Consider the following 22085-nt stretch of genomic DNA (forward strand, 5'->3'; position numbering starts at 1 on the left):
GGCTATCTTTAAACTTTTTTTTTTTGAAGTGTGCCAAGCAGGAAAGGCTGATATGCACCTCCAATATTCAAAATATTCACAAAGGAATAAGCTTGATAACAGATAATACCAGCTTTTGTCGTTAAGCACAGAGCTTGGCCATCTGCTTGAGCATGTTTATACAGTGTAATGTTTTGGATAACTGCTTGTTTCCGATAAATTTTTACTTTACTAAGGTTTAAACAAATTAACGTCATCTATTGTAATGAATTCTTCATAGTAAAGAAGTGACGGCAAACTAGGCAGCCTAGTAGAATAAATATTGCGTTTGTTCCTGAGAACAGACTGGGATGTGACATGAAGTTGGGTGAAACTGGAGGCTGAGGGTAGATTGCTGAAGTTCTTCAGAGCACCTACTGTTTCAGTCCCAGATAATAATGCATGTTAAATAACCTACAGCTTTCCATAGATAGTTTAGAAATAATTTCACTAGCGGCTTCCCTGTCTAATTCCAAAGTAAAGCAGTCTTTCTATGTTGATAAAATACAGATGTGCGTATTTCCATTCTCAAGCCAATCCTTTGATTTCTTCCTTACAATCTGCTGACACAGCTAGTTTCAAAATGAATGAAGTAGGAACAGGTTAAGTAATAAACACCCCTGATGCTTCCTGACTCATATGAGAAGCATGCAGTTTCCAGCTGTCAAGTTCAAGTTAGCACTGTGCCACATGCCTTAAGCTGTGGTTCGTTGCTCTCAGTTGCATAACGTTTGTTCTAAGTGTGTTCTGAAAGTTCTTAGCTCATTTGTTCTGTTGTGAATTGGGATCCCTTTTTTTTTCCTGCTGAGGTATTTTGGTGTTAAGGAAATCTTGTCCTACAACTTTAGTGATATATCATTGGGCAGTAGATGGAGAACTCTTTAAGTAGCTTTTGTCTTTTGTAATTTAGCTATTTTTTTTTTTTTTTACGATGTGTTAATATGGAAGTCAGATGCAGTACTGATTAGGAGTAGGTGTTTTCAGTTTATGCATAAACTCAAATTAAATGGTAAGGATTTTTTCTGGGTAAAGTTGGTGGACATGCATGGATGTGTGAGAGGAGCTCTTATTAAATGTGTCTGAGGTCATAGGGAATGTCTCTCTAGTTCTGCATGCTGAATATTCAGACTGCAAGTCATATAAAATAGCAAGCGGAGTCCCTCTCCGGGGATTTCCCTCTTGCTGTGTCTAGTGGTTTAGACTTGAAATTTTTCCTTCCTTATTCCAGCATAAAAAACTGCTTCAAGAAGTCCGATGTCTGGACTACCCAGAAGTCTGAAGTAACTGTGATAAAATAACTTTGATATAGTGTTACATTTATTGTCTTTCAGGGAGCTTTTCAGTGGCAGGTAGATGTAGGTAGTAATACTTTGAGATGCTGAAGGAGATTTATAATTGAGTTCTAGTGAGCTAAATTTCAGTCCAGCCCCATTCCTGAGTTGGAACAGAGCAGGGAACAGATGAACGTGCCATACCTGTGCCTGGGTTTGGCAGTGCTGCTTAACTCCCTAATGCTCTTCTGGAAAGTAAAGAGGGTATCTCAGCATTATTTTCCATAGTGTTGTTCAGAAGAGCCCTGGATTTGCTACCCTTGGCAACTGCAATAGACTTTTTTCTTTAGACACTTCATCTTCCAGGGCATATAGTGATGCTGACATGCACCTCTTCTGAGGCAGAGGTCACATTTCACATCCTGCCCAAAGGTAGTGTTCAGCATTGAGCAAGATCATTTGACTAGATTTTTGATAAATATCAATGCAATGCTGGAAGGAATGGAAAAAAAAATAAGCATAGTGTCTACTTTTTTCTTTTTTTCTTTTTTCTTCTCCAGAAACAGAGTAAAGATAGATTTGGCCTTGAAGGAGATGAGGAATCAACCATGTTGGAAGAATCTGTTTCACCTAAGAAGTGAGTGTATACAACAGGAGGAAATGCCCTTTTATGTAAGCGTGACACCTTTTAGCTGTGGTAGTCTTTTTCCTCAAGTGAAGTAGTACAGTTATTACTTTGAAGAGTGAATTTTAAAAATTATTTATTTCCCTTGTAGAATAATTTAGCAGAAAAAGGTGCTTTGTCCAGGCAGTTTTGCAGACTTCCAGGTTCATTCTGGGATAGAAGAGCATGCTTTTCTGTCTTAAAATTACTTGTTAGGGCAAATGTGTATTTTCATGGTAACTTGACCCCTGAATAATGGAACTCTGGCTATAATCTAATAAAATGAAGGAAGGAAAAAAGATTGCAGAGTTGAGAATATTTTATCAGCTTGGTCTTTGTGCAAACACTTAAGTCTATGAGATCTCAGTTGTTTGTTTGCTAAGCCCATGTCTTCCAAAGGAATTTGAGTCTTAGCAGTTTAATGGCATTGTCATGCACACTGCTGGTTCAGTACACCAAGCCACTCTAGATAAGCTGGTCAGAAAGGTGCTGTGGGCAAAGATGAGATTTTGGCACTACTAGGTTGGGCTGTGATTTCATTGGTGGTTCTAATAGGAGATTAACAGAGTTGCTGGCGAGCTGCAAAAAGCAGAACTGTAATCTTGAAAAAGAATATTAAATCTTTCTGTGCAGTGAAAGAATATAAACAGTTTTAGGGTAGTTTGAGCTGTAATGAGCCCCTTCTTTGGGGCTCTTCTTTGAACTCTAAGGATGACAATGTCTGTGGTGTGTGTGCGTGTGAAAGTATTTGATTTACTGCTAAGCATATGGTTTACCGGAGATGGGCTGGTTAGGTATTTAATGTGGCCTTATGTGAAATTTTAACTTTTGATGGATCACATGTGTCAGATGAGCTTCCTTTTGACACTACCCTTTCCAAATTGCTTCCATACTCTTACTGAAGTCCTGTGCAGAAAAACCCCAAACAAGATAAATACAAAGATTTTTCCATAACTGAAATTACTCTTTTTCTGTAACGCATTATTGCTGTGAAAGCCAGAATTCCTGCCAACACTTCTAGCTGTTAAAGCCTGTACTGTATTTAAATATGAACAGGACAGCTGGCAAAGCAGTTCATGACCGTGGATAACAATAACTTTATTATGCTTGAGAACACCCTTCCCAGTCCATTATCTGATAGATTTCCAGGCTTTTAGATTAGTGTGTGTGAGATGAAGGAAGAACATCCGTTTTTATTCCATATCTGGGAATTGCTTGCATAGACATTTCCAAAGTGTCTGTCCTTCTATATTTTACTGATCAGCTTAACAGTGCGATTGAAACAGAGCAGTCTGTTACGCCATAAATCTTCATCCAGCTCTGTCTCTGCCAGGCATCTTAGAGGGGCAAAGCTATTGTACCATGTTCACCAAAATTGTGTTGCTTCTTTTTTCACTGCCTGTTCGTTACTGTTATGAAATTTGATCTGTTAAAAGCCTCAAATTTAACTTTTCCAAAATGCTGTTATAAAATGATTAGATAAAGACTTCTCACAGTTCCCCAGCTTTTATGCATATTCTGAAATAGCATTTAAAAGAAGAATAGCCGTTAGGAGTTAATTTGCCGGAGCTGATTAATTGTGCTGTGTTTTCTGTGACTCTTTTAGATCGACGATCTTGCAGCAGCAGTTCAACCGAACCGGGAAGGTGGAGCACGGCTCCGTGGCGCTCCCGGCTGTCATGCGCTCGGGCTCCAGCGGCCCGGAGACTTTCAACGTTGGCATGATGCCCTCGCCCCAGCAGCAGGTCACGCTCGGGCAGATGCACAGAGGACACATGCCCCCACTTGTGAGGAACCTTCTTGTTTTGTAGGAGCTTTTGAAAGTGGCCTGTGCCACATGCAGTAAATGGCAGCAGGGTATCCATGTTGCTAATAACAAGAGGATAGTGTAGTGTGTGGCTGCCTGGTTGTCCTGCTGAACACGTTTTGAGCATCCCTGAAATTTTTAGGGTATCTCATTTTGACTTATTTTCTCTCTCTCCCTCTCTCTCTTCATGCCTTTAAAATGGCTCTTTCAGCCTTCCCTTTGCTTCATAAAGTCATTAAACTGTTATTAGAACAGGATCAGTGAAAGCAAGGCAGCTTAAGAAAAAAACTGATGTTTTGCCTGCCACCAGCGCAGTTCTCTATAGTGTTCAGGCAGATTTAAAATTGATGCTTATTTTTGTCCTTTAACTTGAGACTGTCAATTAGCTAGAGGGTCTGTAGGGAATATAATCAATGCTGAAGCTCATGTCATGCCAGTGGAGATGTAGTTTGTGTAATGGCCCTCCTGCTTTGCCTAAAATCCTTCAGTTTTCTGTTGGCTTATTCCTATTGATGGCAGTTTAGTTTTAGAACTGTCTTTGATAATATCTGTAGACTGTTGTGTTCCAGGAAATCAATAATGGTATCCTCTGAATAAATTCATTATGCATATTCTTATTCCTAGGACACAGGCCAGGTAGGCAGCTTGGTACTTTAGTACATGCCTGGGCCTGGTTTGGTCAGTGAAAGTTCATAATCTCGTACATGTGTGCAAGACTAAAGGAATGAAAAATGGCATATGCAAGGACAAGAACATGAGAGGAGTGTTGAAGCGAGCTTTGCTTTCTTCATAGCACAGGATGAAGCTGCTGGGGAAAGCCTAGATATTTAAAATAGATTGATGTGTTTGTAACTCCCTGCCTCTTAACATCAGTGTAATAGCTACCAGACATGCTGGCTGCAACATGGCACACACCTGTTCCCCTGTTCTGCCTTTCAGACCTCAGCTCAGCAGGCTTTGATGGGGACCATAAACACCAGTATGCATGCTGTTCAGCAGGCACAGGCCGACCTCAGTGAAGTTGATAACCTACCACCTCTAGGACAGGACATGGTGAGTTTACCTAGTCCTCATGAAAATGTGTCTTAGGCATTGGGGTGTTTTTCAAACCGGTGGGTTATTGTACCTGGCTGTCAAGTAGTATCTCTATGGCTTTTTAAATAGGATTTAAAAAAGAAGAATCTTTGCTTGTTTTAAGGTATTTGTTCATGCACACGTGTGCATCAGTTCATGGGAACTGGTAGTCAGAAATCTTTAGCCTTCTTGGATGCACTGTCTTTAGGGCATTCATCTTAAAGGGCAGCTGTTGAACTACAAGAGCAATTGTGTAGTGAGGGTTCTGCAAGAGAAACTGTTTGCTGTTATATTTAACTGCAAAGGATGGGTTTCTGTCCGTTATTTCACCTGTAGAAGTTTGTGAAGCATTTTATATATGATCCTAACTTACAGGACCTCATTGCAGTTCTTAATACTCCTAAGCTTTGTTATTTTTTGTCTTTTTGTTTTGTTGCTTTTCAGGCATCAAGAGTATGGGTTCAGAACAAGGTTGATGAATCAAAACATGAAATACACTCGCAGGTTGATGCTATTACTGCAGGAACTGCATCTGTTGTTAACCTTACAGCAGGTAAATTTAAAAGGAAGTTCTCTCTAGGAGACTCTGACACATTAGTCAGGCTAAGTAACATAGAAACTGACTGTGAGAAGGCTGGGGATAAATTTTCTTTCAAATACCGCGGTAGTTAAGTACAGTGATTTGTGGAACAAGCCTACAGATTCTCCCAATCACAGTTTAAATCCTCAATTTATCATCTCTAACACTAGAGGAAGTATGATTGACCAAGAAATTGTAGTTTATTCACCAAAGTAGAAATTTTACAAGGTTATTGCAAATAAAATATAATTAATCAGGCCGTTATTTAGAGAAAGATCACAAATGTTTTTGTGCAAAAAATGAGTTGAAAGACTTTGAAGTGGCATAAAGGGGTTAATACTGTGTTACTTTTAGTTGCTTTAGTGTTGCTTTAGTATTGACATTTAGTATATACAGAGACTGGAAAAATGTTAGACTATAAATTTAAAAATGATACTTAAGTTACTTAGATATTGTTTGACCATCTTCAAATGTACCTGTTGGTGTCTCACTAGACTGCAGGTTGTGGTGGCTTTTTTTTTTTTTTTTTTTTTTTAAGTCTCTGAACCTTGCTGCTCATAAAAACAATTTACTCTGCAGGTGACCCAGTTGACACTGACTACACTGCTGTGGGATGTGCAATTACAACCATCTCTTCAAACCTCACTGAGATGTCTAAAGGTGTGAAACTGCTTGCTGCCCTCATGGATGATGAAGTTGGAAGTGGAGAAGATCTCCTGAAAGCTGCTCGAACACTGGCTGGTGCTGTCTCAGACTTGCTGAAAGCTGTACAACCTACTTCGGGAGAGGTGAGAGCGTGAAACTTTCTTTCTGAAATGCATGATGTGGATTGCACCAAGACATCTCAAGCCTGCATAATGTCCTCAGTGCAAGCTGGGTTTTTTTGACTTCTTTTTATCTGTATATATAGTGGAATAGTGGAGTGCTCTACATTATAAGCAGAGTTTAATAATTGGAGTTATTTTGATGCTGTATTCTTTTAAAAAACATTTTTAAAAATTACTATTATTCAATCACAAGTTAACAGATATTTGTTGCTGATTTTTCGTCTATTTGCTGTATGTTTTAGCATATAAAGAGATGAGAAAATAAGCTAGTTTTCCAGAAATTGGGAAGCTGACATGACTATCTTGTTACTTTGATGTGAGTTAGCGCCAACAGTCAATTTACCTTAAATTTCTTCATGTATTTTGGTTAAAGAATATGATATCTGCTTCTTTTACAAATTGGTTGGCTGTCCGTTATGCATTCTTTCTCTTGAGCTACTGCAAAAATGTTTATTATAAAGTTCTTCTGCATTCTTCTCACTTTTTAGGAGCACTGAAGATGAAACCCATGTAGTTTCCATGTATATGGAAAAGAAAAAAAGCAGCTTTACAAATTTCTATTGCTTGATACTATATGTGCAGTGCTGTTTGGGTGTGTGTGGTGATGGTGTTTTGAGGGATGGGGTTGTTTGGTTTTTGTCATACTGATGCACAAGTTCCTCGAGGAAATCTGGAAGTCAAGTAAAAGATAGGTAGGTGTGTGTGTGTTTTAATTTAATTTGTTTCACCATTGCATTTTTGCAGCCTCGACAGACAGTTTTGACAGCAGCTGGAAGCATCGGGCAAGCTAGCGGGGAACTCCTCAGGCAAATTGGAGAGAATGAAACAGATGAAAGGTTCCAGGTAAGGAGGGGAGCGGTTGTTTACTGAGAATTGTGCAGTTTTGTCATGAAGAAGCCCCTACATAAAAATAAGACCTCCTGAAGTGGTGTTAGGAAATGCTAGATTTTATATTGCTTAATGATAATGGAGGCTAACCTGTTACAAAAGTGCTTTTTATTACAGTATCACAAAATAATGCAAATAATCTCATAGGAACCCCTGCTTTATTCAGTGCCATAAAGATGGTTCCTTCCTTCTTGGAGAGCTGTTTGCCATATTATCTTCTCTGTTCAAAATGCATGGTTTATGCTATTTGCACACTGCTCAGATTCCTGCTATTCAAATTCTACTCTATTCAAACTTTTTGTAAATTTAGAAAAAAAGTTACTGTGTTGCCACATTATTTTTTAAGATTCATATTATTATCAAAGCATAATGCTTACATGGCTTAATAGCACAGTTACACTTTGGCAATTTAAAACCATTGTCCTTAAATGCTCTATTAGAAACATCTGGACTTTTTCCAGTCAATGTCAAGAACAGGTTTGCCTTAGAAGGCAAAACGAAAGGGAAGTAATTTACAGCAACAGGTGGATCTCTGGAATGTACTCAGGGGAAATTTTAAGCATTTTATCCATGAGTAATGCTGTTTGCAAGCTTCTTCAGAGTTCCCATTTGAATTACGATGGTTTGTCTGGCCTTCATTTCTAAAAACAAAACAAAAATTTAGCTTGCTAAATAGTGACGTTGAGTTTTATTTCTGATATGAAGACAAAATTCTAGTTAAGTGTATCTTTACAGTCTTTTATTGAGAAAGGCAGATAATTTCAACAGCATGTACTGTTACAGTGCACCGTGAGATGTTTTAATGTTATGTTCAGATGTCATTGTTGAGTGCCTACTCAGTAACAGGTAGATGTGTTTCTGTAAGAGGAGAGAATATTTTGGAATTAGGAACTATTACGGGTTATATATTGGAGCAGTAGTTTATCATGCTATATTTGTGCCATGAACATGCCAATAATTTGGCTGAAATCCGCATCTTTTCAAAATGGTGGCTTCATATATACAGCTACTGTTGCTGTATATATTAACTCAAATGCTGTCTGCCCTCAGTTATCTTTTTGCTCTTCAAGGTTTTAATCCTTACTGCAGATATTTAGTGTGTATTTAGGAGTGAAGTCCACAAGCTTTTTGCAGTAATGGTGCATGCTCAAGAAGTTGAGGGATACATGTTGAAATCTGGGACATGGTTTCTTTATAGAAGCCTAGTCAATTCAATACTCACTCGGTTATGTTAAAGTCAATAGAGCAATGTGTGTGCATTTTGTTGTTGTTGCTTTTTGTCTTGAATAGCAGTGTTTTCTGATTAATAGCCCTGTTAGCTAACATAGCTACTGTGTTTTGCTTTTTTTTTTTTTTTTGTTTTCCCTTTGTTCTATCAGGATGTTCTGATGAGTCTGGCCAAAGCTGTTGCAAATGCTGCTGCCATGTTAGTGCTGAAGGCCAAGAACGTGGCACAGGTGGCTGAGGATACCGTGCTGCAGAACAGGGTCATTGCTGCTGCCACGCAGTGCGCGCTCTCCACCTCTCAGCTCGTGGCTTGTGCCAAGGTAAGGCTGGCAGTGTAGCAGCAAGGCATCATCTTGGGTGTGCATTCCGTCTTCCAGCAGTCTTGGGCAATATACTTTGGTAGCCTGGCTCTGCATTTATGTAGTACTAAAACTATTGGTAAGTAAACTTCTGTCACCTGTAAGTGTGACCTTTTTAGCTTGGGAAAAATCTATTGATTTCAATTTTAAAAAAGAAACAGTTCCCATTTGTTGTGTCTAAGGTCAATTTTCGTAGGGTTAATTATGGTTTGGTATTCAACATCTGTAAACATCCCAAAGGATTATATTGAAATTAATTGCCAATTTTAGGTATTTTTTTTCAATACTTCCCCCTTTATAGCTTTGGCAAAAAGGGTTTTTTGTGATGAATATGTATGAATGCTTATTTTTGTGGCTTGATATTCTTACTGTTAGTGAATTTTTTTGGGTCAGGAAGAAACACTCGGTGGCACGTCCTTTTCCCGTAAGATGTGCACAGCTATCATGTTGCCCTGGATGTGCCTGAACAAAATGGGAGAGGACTGTTCCTAACTGACACCTGTAGGTTACACAGCTTTTTTGTCTTGCGCCAAACTGGCATTTCCTTTTGCTAAGCATTATTTAAACAAACAGAGACTGATAAAAATTTGCTTTACAAACCTATTCCCATTACAATTTTATGTTACTTTGGAGTTCCAGGATACAGAAGTGTGCCAATGGACATAGCTACTTTGGGTAGGTTTGTTCTGTGCCTTTCAGAACCACTGTCCAGTGTTAGCGGAGTTCAGTAGCTGCTGGCAAAAGCATGAAATGGGTTGGGGAGATCTCTGATCTGAGCATCTAAATTAAGACTAAAATTACTATATCGGTGCCCAAATGCCTAGTTTAGGTGTCTGATGCTACATGTAGTAATGGAAAGCTCAGTAGAACTTCTTTAAATACTCTAGGGTTTCCATCTAGGGAAAACGTTAAACTGAAACAGGAAGAATAACAGTAACTCTGCTAGTATTTAGGAAATTCTGAGTTAAGCCTCTTCTAAATACTGTGCATCCCTTCTCTATAAAGGTTGTGAGTCCCACTATCAGCTCTCCAGTGTGCCAGGAACAGCTGATCGAGGCAGGGAAGCTGGTGGACCGTTCCGTGGAGAACTGCGTGCGGGCCTGCCAGGCGGCCACCGACGACCCTGAGCTGCTGAAGCAGGTCAGCGCGGCGGCCAGCGTGGTGAGCCAGGCCCTCAGCGACCTCCTGCAGCACGTCCGCCAGTTCGCGAGCCGCGGAGAGCCCATCGGCCGCTACGACCAGGCTACGGACACCATCATGTGTGTCACCGAGAGCATTTTCAGCTCCATGGGAGATGCCGGTGAGTCTCTCTAATGGATGGAAGCTTTGGGTGAACCCCAGGATTCCAGAGATGTGAAAGTTTCAAATAACGCAGATCCAAAAAATATTGTCGTGTGCTGTGCTCCTAGGAAACAGTCCCCAGAGTTAGTCATTCAAACCATAATATTAAAACAGGAAAATACACTAATCGTGGGCTAAATAACAGATATTCACAGAATATTTATTTTAATATTATGTAGAAGAATCAATCTAGTATTTTATTGTCTGTTCCACTGCAGTATTTCATCAAGAAATTATAGAAATATCTTATTTTTAAATATGAAGACAGATCCAGAAGCAACTATTTCTCCAGTGATCAATTTTATTAATATTATTTATCTACCAATAATAGTATTGCATGAATTGTGACTTTGATGCTTGGATTTTATGTTGTGATTTTTGAAACTTCACATTTGTCTCTTTCCAGTGACATTTCTAAAAGTTCACCTTCTAGAACCAACCACATTTGAGATGCCTGATATTTAACTAACCCAATGTGAAGTAAAGTTAGTAAAGAACTAGGCGATTAATTAGAATAGTGAAGTATCAATAGATTTGCATATTATGAATTATCAACGATACAAAAGGGGAGTAACAACTTGGAAATCAGGACATTTCTTATCAAGTTTAAAATGAGTTCATTTAAATCCAGTTCTCTTACCTTGGAAATAGTGTGGCTTTGCAGTCTCCTTTCCCACCCCTTTTTGTTGTGATACATGAACATAAAAACAAGAAATTAAGTATTTACATTCATGTTACAGTCAAAATATGAACCAGCTAGTCTTTTCCTATGGAATTGTCTTTACACTTATGTGTGTTGTTCTAAAAAAAAAAAAAAAGAAAGAGAGAGAGAAATCAGAGAGGTTAAGGTTTTTAAGAAATGCACAGGAGTGTTACTTGTTAAGCCAATCTTAATTTTCCAGATAGCAGTTATGGGAAGATTTCTAAAGCTTTGTAGCTGTTGGAAGGAACTTAAGTAACATGCTTTCTTGTACGTATAAATAGTAATCAAGTTTATATATTTCACTGTTATTTATAAATCATTCAGCATCTGTACAGAAGGAAGCAGTAAAGGATGGAGCTGTAGATAGCATTTATTTTCTGTTCAGCTGAATATCTTGTTGTGCTGTGCTTGCTGTTTCTCAGAAGCCATTCAAATTCCAGCTGGTGTTTCTAATTTATTGCTGCCTTGTAGTGGGTCAAACTCAAAGCTGTTTTGAATTCAAAGACACTTGGGCTTGTGATATTTCTGCTGTAATGTTGCCCAAGTGGGTTATTCTTTCTCTTTGATTTGATGGTGTAATATTTCAGCAAGAGGTATTCAAGTGTATTATGCCAGGGGAACTGCTTAGAGTGGTTGCTTGGTTAGCTAATGTTGTGTTTTTTTTGTTTTGTTTAGTGTGTTTTTTGTTAAAGAAATGTAATGCAAAATTACAGGTTAGGGAATAGCTGGTAACAGCCAGTAAACTTTTTGCTTATGTCTGAGCAAAGGAGCCCAGTCAGAGCCATTCAGTTCCAAAGCCCCCAAGATAATTTGCGAACAATATATGAAAGTTTTATATTTTTTTTCCCTTCCTATCAATAATTACTTTGGAGAGCATTTAATTGGCCTTTAACTCAAACACCTGCTGCCTGCTTGGCTAACCTGCAGAAAGGTGAAGGCTTTAATGGTTTAAATGTGTTGTGAGGGAGTTCAAGTGAATGTTAAGCTGATCAAATGAATTTGCCCTAAAAATAGTATGTATCCACTTAGGCATTGCTGTTTGGTCTCTGTTTGAGCGTGAGCAGCACTGGGCTTCAATAACTTAACCCTTATTTTAGTCTGAAAAAGTCTAACTAGTGCTAGGTCATTCTTGACAGAGCTCTTGATCTAGTTTATGTTGTTAGATGCAAAATATTTCCCCACAAGAACCTCAGGAAGATTCAAGAAGAGGTAAAAGATAGTAATTTTTATTGAAGAAGTGAAATCTCTGCTGTAATCTGAAAGCAAAACTTGGTCGTTACTGGGCCAGGCCTTTCTGGAACTAAATTTGTAAAATTACTTCGGAGCAGCATTATTTTGGGGGTTTTATCTTGGTATCTAGAATAAAAATACTCTATTTCTTCCATCTCCAGCACATCTGTTTCTCTCAAATATGCTGTCATCCAAGATTTTGTTTATAAAGCTTCTAAACCATGAACAATTTAGCAATCCATTTTGATCCAAAAGAACATTGTAGCAAGGATAACCTTATTTTCATTTGACTTTTAAACCAAAACTGAAATGCACAGAGGAGAATGTAACTGTTCTTACTGCAGGTGAAATGGTGCGGCAGGCCAGGGTGCTGGCGCAGGCCACGTCAGACCTGGTCAATGCCATGAGGTCGGACGCCGAAGCGGAGATCGACATGGACAACTCCAAGAAGCTCCTGGCTGCCGCGAAGCTCCTGGCAGATTCCACAGCCCGCATGGTTGAAGCTGCAAAGGTACCGGGAGACTGAGCTGCCAGCCCGCTACTGTAGAATTAGACAACAGGGCAGCTATTTTGCTCGTATTGGAGACATTTTTTTCTTATTGTAGTTAACTTGCATATCTTCAAAAAATCCTATCTGTTTGGATTTTTTTCTTTTTCTGCATTATTTTTGAGGGTAATTACCACCCACCTGACTACTGTGGTGCAAAATTTTGTGCTAGTCTTTCAATTCAAAACCAACAATGAATTGCCATACAACTAGCAGAAGCAGTAACAAACTCTGCTTTCTTCCGCTTCCCTCCAAGCCCCCTTCCCCTTCAGGCAATGCAGCCTATCTGCCCTGGGAATAGCTTCTTCCATCTGGGAAGTCTTCTCCATGTCTGCTTCTTTTGTCTGCTCTTGCCAGAGGGGAATCTATCTAGTCATCTATCTCCTTTTTATGCTTAAAAAGCTATTTAAAAACCACTGGGTAGGAATATATTCTTTGAATAGTTTCCCAGATCTTGCTTTTTTTTTTTTTTTTTCTTTTTCCCCTTCCTCCTTTTATCAGGGCCAGACAATCTCCTGGGCCTTCAGAAGGCGCTTTACAGAGCATATTCTTTCCAGTACTTTCTGAGACTTCAAATGAAGAAAAAGTGTTGGGTCAAATCACAGACATTAAATTACAGTTACTGAAAGGCATATTAAATTTAAAGAAATGATTATATGAATACAGAACATAGTGGAAGGGGGACACCTATTTTCCAGAGTACCTAATTGTAGTAGCCTTGTAATGCCTGTTGTTGGAGAAGGTAGAGAGAAACAGCCTTCAGATATGGACTGTAAGTTCAATACTGTTTCTAAAACTGCTTGGTGTGTACAGCTACAGTCTGCACTAGCAATACGTCTTCTGCCCCGAGTTGTTTTGATAGTTTAATCTTTTTCATTCTAACTTCAGTTAAAGAAAATAAATATAAAAATAAATATAAAGAAAATAAAGGCAGATATAATAGAGATAATCTGGGACTAAGGCTCTCGCATTCTTCTATATTATCTCCAGGAACAACTTCTGAGGTCTTATGGCTTTGCTTTGAAATTTTTATGTAGGGAGCTGCCGCAAATCCTGAAAATGAGGATCAACAGCAGCGTCTGAGAGAAGCAGCAGAGGGACTGCGGGTTGCCACAAATGCTGCTGCACAGAACGCTATCAAGAAGAAAATAGTCAACAGATTAGAGGTTGGAACCTAGATCCTGTGATATTTTTTTCAGTTTACTTGATAATATCCATAGATAATTGCAAGCAATTGAATTTCAAGCAATTAAACTGCATCTTGTGTAATAGGCTTGGAATTTGTGAGGTGCTAATGTGTGATAATGCAGTTCTCAGATCAGAAAAACTGAGGAATTTCTATCGCTGATTAAGTTGAACTGATTAAAGCATTTTAGTTGGAAGGAATTTGGTGGGTTAGTCATGAAGTTAAAACAGCTGAGGGCTGCTGCTTCACTAGTGTTTTAAATTATCTAGAATCTGTCCTTTACACAAAATATCCTTTGGTGTTTTTACTACTATGTATTAAGAGTTTCATATAAATTACCCTGCAAAGTTATGTTAAATTGCACTATATTCAATTAAACTGTTAAATTATTCAGAGAATCAAAGAAGCAGAAACAAAAGTGAAAAGATACATAATAGCTGGTGGCACAGCCAAGGGCAAAAAAGGCAGTTTACTATTCATTAAAGATAAAATTTAGTTCGTCTGGTGAAAGTTTCAAATTCCTGTTTTAAATTAAAATACAGAGGGGATTAAAAAAAAAAATAGATAAAAAGACCCTTTCAGAATTCACAGTTTTCAACTGTGCTTTTACAATAATCATAAAATGTTTCTAGTGAAATGAGGCATGACCAAAGTAGATAACCAAAGTAGATAACCATTTTCTAGAAGATCGTTATCAAATCTATTCTATCTAAGACATAGCATCATAAGCATTTTGGAAAATGAATAACAGTAATTAATATACTATTATACTGTATATATTATATGCAGTATATATTTATTATATGTATATCTAGTTTCATAACTAAATGGAAAAAATACTTCAGAAAGGTTTCTTTTTGTTTGGATTCAATGTGGGGATGCATGTAATGATGAAGATAAACCTCATTTTCGTTCTGTCTATCTGGTGGGCCAGCTAAAGAGCAGTATTGCGCAACATGTTGGAAAGTATTTGATAAATTATTGAATATTTAATTTTGTGATAGGGAGAGATTGATGATGAAACTCCTAGATATTTGAACAGGGTCTTGTTAGTGCTTTGAGGCTTAGCGGTACCAGTAGAACATCATTTTTATATCTTTCCTTCCTAAGAACAACCTCAGTAGAAGAAAGCCTGGACTCCCTTGATTCTTTAGTCAGTGCTGCTCCTGTTGCAGTATAAGTCACTAAATGTTCTTGGCCTACTTCTTCTGGTCTCCTTTTGAAGGAGGTAATTCATTAGAGATTTCTGCTTTGTCAAATTGACATCTTTTGGTAATATTGCCAAACCATGTTATTAAGGATGAATAGCTTAGAATCTTTGTGGTTCCTGGTGTTTTTTTTCCCTATATTATTGTTAGGGTTGAGATGGGTAACTATGTTCAGCCTGTAGAGTATTTTCCATTTTCATCTTCAATAGCAGTGACCCTGAGCTTTTTTTAAGACAAATTAATAAAGGGCAAAAAAAAAATAGTTTTAGTTTGTTAGTTATTAATTTCCATGTTACCTATTTCTTTCTCTGAATTACTTGGACATTTTGTCAGCTAGTGTTCTGTTTGTTCTCTCTCCCAAGATTGCAGCTAAGCAAGCAGCAGCTGCTGCCACTCAGACCATCGCAGCTTCCCAGAACGCAGCTGTTTCCAATAAGAATGCTGCAGCCCACCAGCAGCTCGTGCAGAGCTGCAAGGTAAGTGCATCGCAACCTGCTGGCAAATAGCTCGGGAACCAACTTTATGGGAAACCGAAGATCACGTTCTGTGATCTGTATCGTTTGATCTCAAGGGAGATTTAAAGCTATTAGCCAGTATGTATTTTGTAAAGCATTTATTGTTTTATCCATAATTTCCATATATTACTCATTGGGGAGGTTTGAAAAGCTAAGCTATTGAGTATGTGCCTGTTTCAAATGCCCTTACTGGAAGGGATTGGCAGACATACATAGCTTTGCATTTACATGTAGAATACAAACTGGTTTACCTGAGGCAAATCCTGCAGGCAAAAGCTGTGCTGCAGATTAGTGCACAATACTGTAAATGGATGCTAAGCTGGAAGCACTGGGCAGGTGGATGCAGTTGCACAGGAATTGGTTCAGTGACAAGAAATCAGTGCACAGCTTTGGGCATCAGTGCATGGGACCAGCTCTGTGATCATGAGAAGGACCTATTGCATGATTTATGCAGTGAAATGGCACTGAGGGCTGTTGCAGAATAAACGTCTAAATGTTCCACAAAAAGAAGTATGCAATATTTTCGTCGTGTTCCTAAGAAATTTTGAAAAAAAAATGTAGCTCAAGCATATCTCAGGAATGTGTTCTAGGCAGTTGATATTTTAGCATGAATAATAATAATGAAGCTTATTTACTGTATTGATTATAAATCATTATAACTTGACCTGGATGCTGATTTATTAGGCAATAGAGAAGGTGCAATAAACACTTCTGGAATTTGGGGGCGGGGTGGGGGGTAGAAATCAGGTTTGCTTCGTGAGCTAATGTTACTGTCAAGTGGACGGACTAGTTTTGTAAGCTGGAGTTGGGGCAGTTTCAGAATGACCTTTTGATGACAGGCATTTCTGAATGTTGTAGGCATACTCTAAACTTCATATTGTTAGAGGTGAAGGACAAGTAGGCTGAGGTACTGAGTATAAAAGACAATATTTTTCTGAAAGCTAGACATTGCCTTGAAAATCTAAGCTGCTTATACTTCTACTACTGGCATTTGAACATGGAAAGGCAATCACTGAATAAAAATGCTTCATGCCAACATAATTTTATGGAAGAATCTTGACTGTCATAGTTTTTAAACTAATGGGTACCATGAATAAAGATTTCTAAGCAGCAGTGGAAGGCCTCTCAAAAATCCGCTCATATTAATTCGTTTCCGTGCAATCCTAAACAAATTCAGTGCAGGCACAAGGGTATTGTAGCTGTGAGTCGTCTGGCCTGGTTTTAAGGAAGGGTGGGGGCTTTACTCTGGGGACTGGGGGTGGTTTATCTGCTTAAAGCTGTTTCCTTTGTTTCCTGCAGAATGTTGCAGATCACATTCCTCAGTTGGTGCAGGGGGTAAGAGGAAGTCAAGCTCAGGCAGAAGACCTCAGTGCCCAGCTAGCTCTGATAAATTCCAGCCAGAACTTTCTTCAGGTGAGGTTAATCATCCACTGTAGTAGATTCCTTTGGAGCAAAAGGCATTTAATGAATGCTGTATGTTTTTCTTTATGGTAAATAAGCAGAGAGCTCTTGAGAACTGCTTAAATAGGTTCCTTATCTGCGGCTTGCAATTAATAATGAAAATCTAGTTTCTCGGGTCAGATGGCTCAAGTGTGTTGAAGCTGTGGAGAGTAAAACGTAACAAAATGGTGGATATAAGTAATAAGAAAACTGAAGGATATGAAAAACAACATTCATGGCAGTGGCATTCCTCCTCTGGGGAAGTGTACCTTTGAAGTAGTAAAGCACAAATAGTTTTTGCTGTGACACTGGGATGGGGATCGTGACAGGGGGCGGCAAGGGAATGAACAGAGTGGGAGCTTGAAGTGCGTGGTTAATGGGCAAACAAGCGCATGAGCTGGTTGTTACAGAAGGTGTAGAGGCCTCCTGGTGGTTGGGTGAATGGGAAAGACAGACGTTTTCTGACCGATTATTCCTTCAATCCTAAGCCTCATTTAAAGAGTAAGATATTAAAACCAGAATTGTTTCTTTCTCCTTTTTGAACAGCCTGGAAGTAAGATGGTGGCATCTGCTAAAGCTGCTGTCCCCACAGTGACTGATCAAGCAGCAGCAATGCAGCTAAGTCAGTGTGCAAAGAATCTTGCCACCAGCTTAGCTGAGCTACGAACGGCCTCCCAAAAGGTAGGTAACAAGTTCCAATAGATAGAGCAAATGGGCCAAGCTCATGGCCATGGCTTGGTCTTCTCGGGCTCTTTTCCCAAGGGAATGGTCATGCTTAGGCAGCGTTTGTTGCGCAGTATCTCTTTCTGTGCTTAGTTTGCTCTGAGTTCCAAGTGGATTCTGTTGTTATAATTGAAAGGAGAGAAAGAAGTGTCAAGAAACCTGAAAATCCTGTGCTGTCCTCGCTATATCAGAATGACTGGGGGAAGACAGGCGCTAACCAGCCCATCAAAGCTCTTATATCTGAAGGTAGAGGCAGGGAAAGGAGGTTTTCCTCCTGTATGTGCTTGGCTTGGGAGAAGCCCAATCTCTCTACCATGGTCCAGTGGGTGATAGCACACTGCAGAGCTGCTCCAGTTCTCAGGGAAGTAGTCATGTTTGACACACATTTCTAAAACTTGTGTAGTATTAAAAGAAGGGACAAAAAGCTGTGAAAAATCTCTCTCCTGGTGCACGCTGACAGCCAAATCCAGGATTTGGGCATATGTTAGCACACCTGAGCTGACTTTTAATGCTAGCTTAGGTACAGATGTTTGTGTAGCTGGCTTATCAAAAGCCTGTGAGCAGTTTATTCCTTATACCTAGGCTGTTTTTCAAAGATGAAATCTAGGCTGCAGTAATTCTACTTTCTCTGTACCTGAACAGTCTAATATGAAGGTGCAAGCACAGAAGCTAAGTATTGCTCGTTGGTTTGGTGGCTCTTAACCATGTGTTAGTCTACTCACAACTAAGAAGATTGTGTGGAAATTTGTAATCTATGATGGGTAACACTTCAGGTGCTCTCGAAGTCATGAGAAGCACTGTCATGTTAGATGATGTTTGACAGATCATATCTGAAGCATTTACAATTTTTGGTAGTAGAAAAGGCTTACAGATGGTGACTGTTCTGTTGATCTGATTTCTACATAGGCTCATGAAGCGTGTGGCCCCATGGAAATTGATTCTGCTTTGAACACAGTCCAGACACTGAAAAATGAACTACAAGATGCGAAGATGGCAGCTGTGGATGGACAGTTAAAACCTCTTCCAGGAGAAACGGTGATTGATAAAGAACAGTTTCTTTAAAAGCAAATACAAAGTCCTATAATGTTAACTGTTTAAGAAAAAAAAAAAAAAAAAAAAAGTAAATGTTTCAAGCAATACCAGTCAGGAGGACTAATAGTCATTTTGGAATGACACAGGAACATGTAAGACAGCAGGACCTCCTTCCATATTGCATTAGTCTCCTGTTTCAAAGTCTCTTTCCTTTTTGACTAGGAAATTATTATGATAAAGAGAACCATAAACTTTGTTAACCTTAGACACTGAAATATTTAATTTGACCAAAACTTCCTTCTCCCTTCATTCATGTTTGGGTAAGGTTTTCTGTTGTTAGTTTTAAAATGTAGTTTAGGGAGGAGGATTTGATTTGTTTTTCACACAAGCAGATATTTGATTTTATTTCAGCCAGGATGTGAAAGGCATTGATAATCAGCTTTCAGAGAACCGGAGGGTCTGTGTGTCTGTGTATTTCAGCAGCTGGGGTGAAATCTTGTTTGGGGGAAAGTAGGGAATTTTTTTCACACCGCTTAAAAGGAAAGTGTTCTGTACTGGAGCTTAAACATAGAATTTTGTCCTTTACCATTTTTACAGCTTGAGAAATGTGCTCAGGATCTGGGTAGTACATCAAAAGCTGTTGGCTCGTCAATGGCCCAGTTGTTAACTTGCGCTGCTCAAGGCAATGAGCACTACACAGGTACTGTTCTATTCCTAATGTCTGAGAAAATCTGCTTCCCACAGTATATTCATTAGAAGGTTTTCTTGCCCTGGGCTACCTAAATCATGGAATTGCTTGCTTCCTGATTTTTATGCAGATAGTGTATTTTGCAAGTTGCTAAAAATTGCTAATGTAAAGTGTTGCAGTCTGCTGTATGTGTATAATTGGGATGGATTGAGACATCTGTTGTTTTTGAAAATGCACACCATCAAAACTCTCTGTGAAGGACAGAATTAAAATGTAATGCAATTTTAAAGGTCAGTGCCACTGAAAATGTTGCCATGTTCTCTTGGAAGGTTAAACCAGTCCTTGGGATATGCTTGCATCTTGTGTTTTAAGACACTATGGATGCTTTGGTGATGTGAAACATTTTTAGATGTTACAACACAGCCAGTCTGTCTGACTCTATCATATTTGCATGGTTTAGATTAAAGCCCATAGGGAATGTGTCCTTGTCCTTTTTAGGAGTTGCCTTGGTTTTCATACCTATGTTTTTTAGCAACAGAAAAGAACTGCTTATGAAAATGTTTCTTGTGTGGAGGGAGAAGGTTTATACTTGGATTATAACATATTCCACCTCCTTTCTGTAGGAAGCAGAAGCAGTGAAGATGCTGCATTAGAAATTTCTTGATATTACTGATAAAACATGTGACAGCAATTATCATTTCATTTGATATAATTGCATCAAGGCTGCATAACTGACAGTTGCTTTCACTTGAAGCAGGTGCAGTTGGATTAAGATGGCATAACACATTTCTGTGCATTACACAGAAGTTAGCACTGGATACCTGGGAAGGGATACAAATACTCAAATCTGATACCTAGTCATTGAAGTTAGTAGCTCTCTTAACATCAAGCTACAAGAGCTGTTCAGTCAGGAAATCTTAAGAACTAACGAGTTGTTATTCAACTGCAGAATACTCTTTTTCAGTACTCATTACTATCTTGTTAAATGGAAACCTTCTCATGCTCAAGCAAGCCCTGAGTGATTGTAGGTGGTGTGTCCCATTCTGCTATTTCTCAGTGATAACATCTTTGCAGTTTATCTTTGCTGCTTAATAATTCCCTTTTGTCTGCACTGCCATTTGAAGTTGCTTTTCACTTTGTGTCGTAAACGATTGTAGAGGATATAACCAGCACTTAATTGAAAGTAAAGCAATTAGACATTTTTTCTACTCTAACACTATTACAAACTAAGAACTAAGCCATGCTTAAAAGATGACTATTAATGCAATAAATAGAGAAAAGAATATGTGGGTATCGTTCCTGAAATTTTGCTTGAATCGAGGTTACAGAGAGCTCGTGTTGGTTTATAAAATACAAAAGCTGTTATTGAGCAACCTGGGTGCTATGCTGTTTCTGTTCAGCTTCTCTTTGCTTTGGCATATACTGTCACTTTGCAGTTCATACTACCTGAGCATTTTTTTAAATGCAGAAAATTTAGAAGATAATGAAAAGTGAAAGGCTTGTGTGTTATAATGCAACTCAGTAACCTGGTAACTGGGTAATTTGTTTTTGGTTGCACTCACCCAGCTTTTTAAATATTTGTAACATCCTACAGTCAACAAGCCTTTTAGATACTTCTGTTTTGCTAGGAATAGCATGATTTCAACATTATCGTCCCCTAAAATGTGACACCTACTTTAAAGGAGTATCTGATAGAATAGACTGTCTACTATTTTATTGACTTATAAATATCTTCTATGGGGACGTTTTATATTGGATTTCATCAAGGTCTGAATTAAATTTCAACAGAGGAATTGCGTATCCATTGCTCATACGATCAGAGGCCTTAGCTCTAGAGTTGATGTACATCGTATAACATTAGCTGGACAGACCACAAAAACATATTGATCACATCTCTGTGGCTTCATTCATTTATTTTCATTTGGTTCTACTCAGCGTAAAGTTGAGGTATATGGAGCTGGTTAAAGATCTATTTTTAATTTTTTGGTTACTTGAACTTGAGCTGTAACTACACAGTTTTTTTTTTTTTTTTTTTTTTTTTTTTTTTTTTTAATTCCTAAGTCACCTTTTCAGAAGTGGCAGAGATGCTGCAGCTCTGAAGCCACATGTGGTTTGTGGAAACTATCATCTTCACCCATAGCTTGGAATATAACTTTCTCATATACTTTTAAAAAAGTTTATCCTTTCCTCCTGCTTCACTATAAGATCTGTTCAGCGATTTAGAACTGCCCTGGAAAGTTCTCTTTAGAGTATATTTATGTTATGGCTTTATTACAGGCATTTCTCTGGCTAAATGATACTTTGTGTTTCAAACATGTTCACATTCAAAGGTGGTGGTTTAAACTGCATTTGAAATGTTATGCTGAAATGGGATCAATACCTGCAAATTCAGCTGTGATAAAAATGAAAGGATGGTGTTTCTGGGGATGCTAACAGTCTTTGGTGAAATCTGAACACAGGGGTTGCTGCCAGAGAAACTGCTCAGGCCCTGAAGACGTTGGCTCAGGCAGCACGGGGCGTTGCAGCATCTACTACAGACCCCGTGGCAGCCCATGCGATGCTGGACTCAGCGCGAGATGTCATGGAGGGCTCTGCCATGCTCATCCAGGAGGCCAAGCAGGCCCTGGCTGCGCCGGGGGATGCAGACAGTCAGCAGAGACTAGCCCAGGTGAGCTGTGATACAAGCGGCTTGTGGATTATGGAAGACCCCCTGAGACTACTTAGAACAAAAGGCCTGAACTAGAGAAAAAAGGCCTG

General features: G+C 38.8%; 1 protein-coding gene across 2 annotated transcripts in view; it reads left to right on the plus strand.

The window, feature by feature from the left end:
- TLN2 (talin 2) overlaps positions 1–22085 on the plus strand; it is a 98858-nt gene that overhangs the window by 15297 nt on the left and 61476 nt on the right. For both annotated transcript variants that reach the window (XM_088519868.1, XM_088519876.1), the window contains exons 11-26: positions 1850–1926; positions 3560–3740; positions 4700–4813; positions 5279–5387; positions 5994–6202; positions 6986–7084; positions 8509–8676; positions 9721–10015; positions 12334–12500; positions 13574–13702; positions 15293–15406; positions 16745–16858; positions 17432–17566; positions 18515–18643; positions 19238–19340; positions 21788–21996. In XM_088519868.1, coding sequence (XP_088375994.1) covers positions 1850–1926; positions 3560–3740; positions 4700–4813; positions 5279–5387; positions 5994–6202; positions 6986–7084; positions 8509–8676; positions 9721–10015; positions 12334–12500; positions 13574–13702; positions 15293–15406; positions 16745–16858; positions 17432–17566; positions 18515–18643; positions 19238–19340; positions 21788–21996 — 2352 coding nt within the window. The remainder of the gene's footprint in view (positions 1–1849; positions 1927–3559; positions 3741–4699; positions 4814–5278; positions 5388–5993; positions 6203–6985; positions 7085–8508; positions 8677–9720; positions 10016–12333; positions 12501–13573; positions 13703–15292; positions 15407–16744; positions 16859–17431; positions 17567–18514; positions 18644–19237; positions 19341–21787; positions 21997–22085) is intronic.

This window comes from Tinamus guttatus, unplaced genomic scaffold (genome assembly GCF_059628265.1).
Source record: "Tinamus guttatus ecotype Peru unplaced genomic scaffold, ASM5962826v1 Tinamus_guttatus_pri_ptg000004l, whole genome shotgun sequence".
Taxonomy (NCBI): domain Eukaryota; kingdom Metazoa; phylum Chordata; class Aves; order Tinamiformes; family Tinamidae; genus Tinamus; species Tinamus guttatus.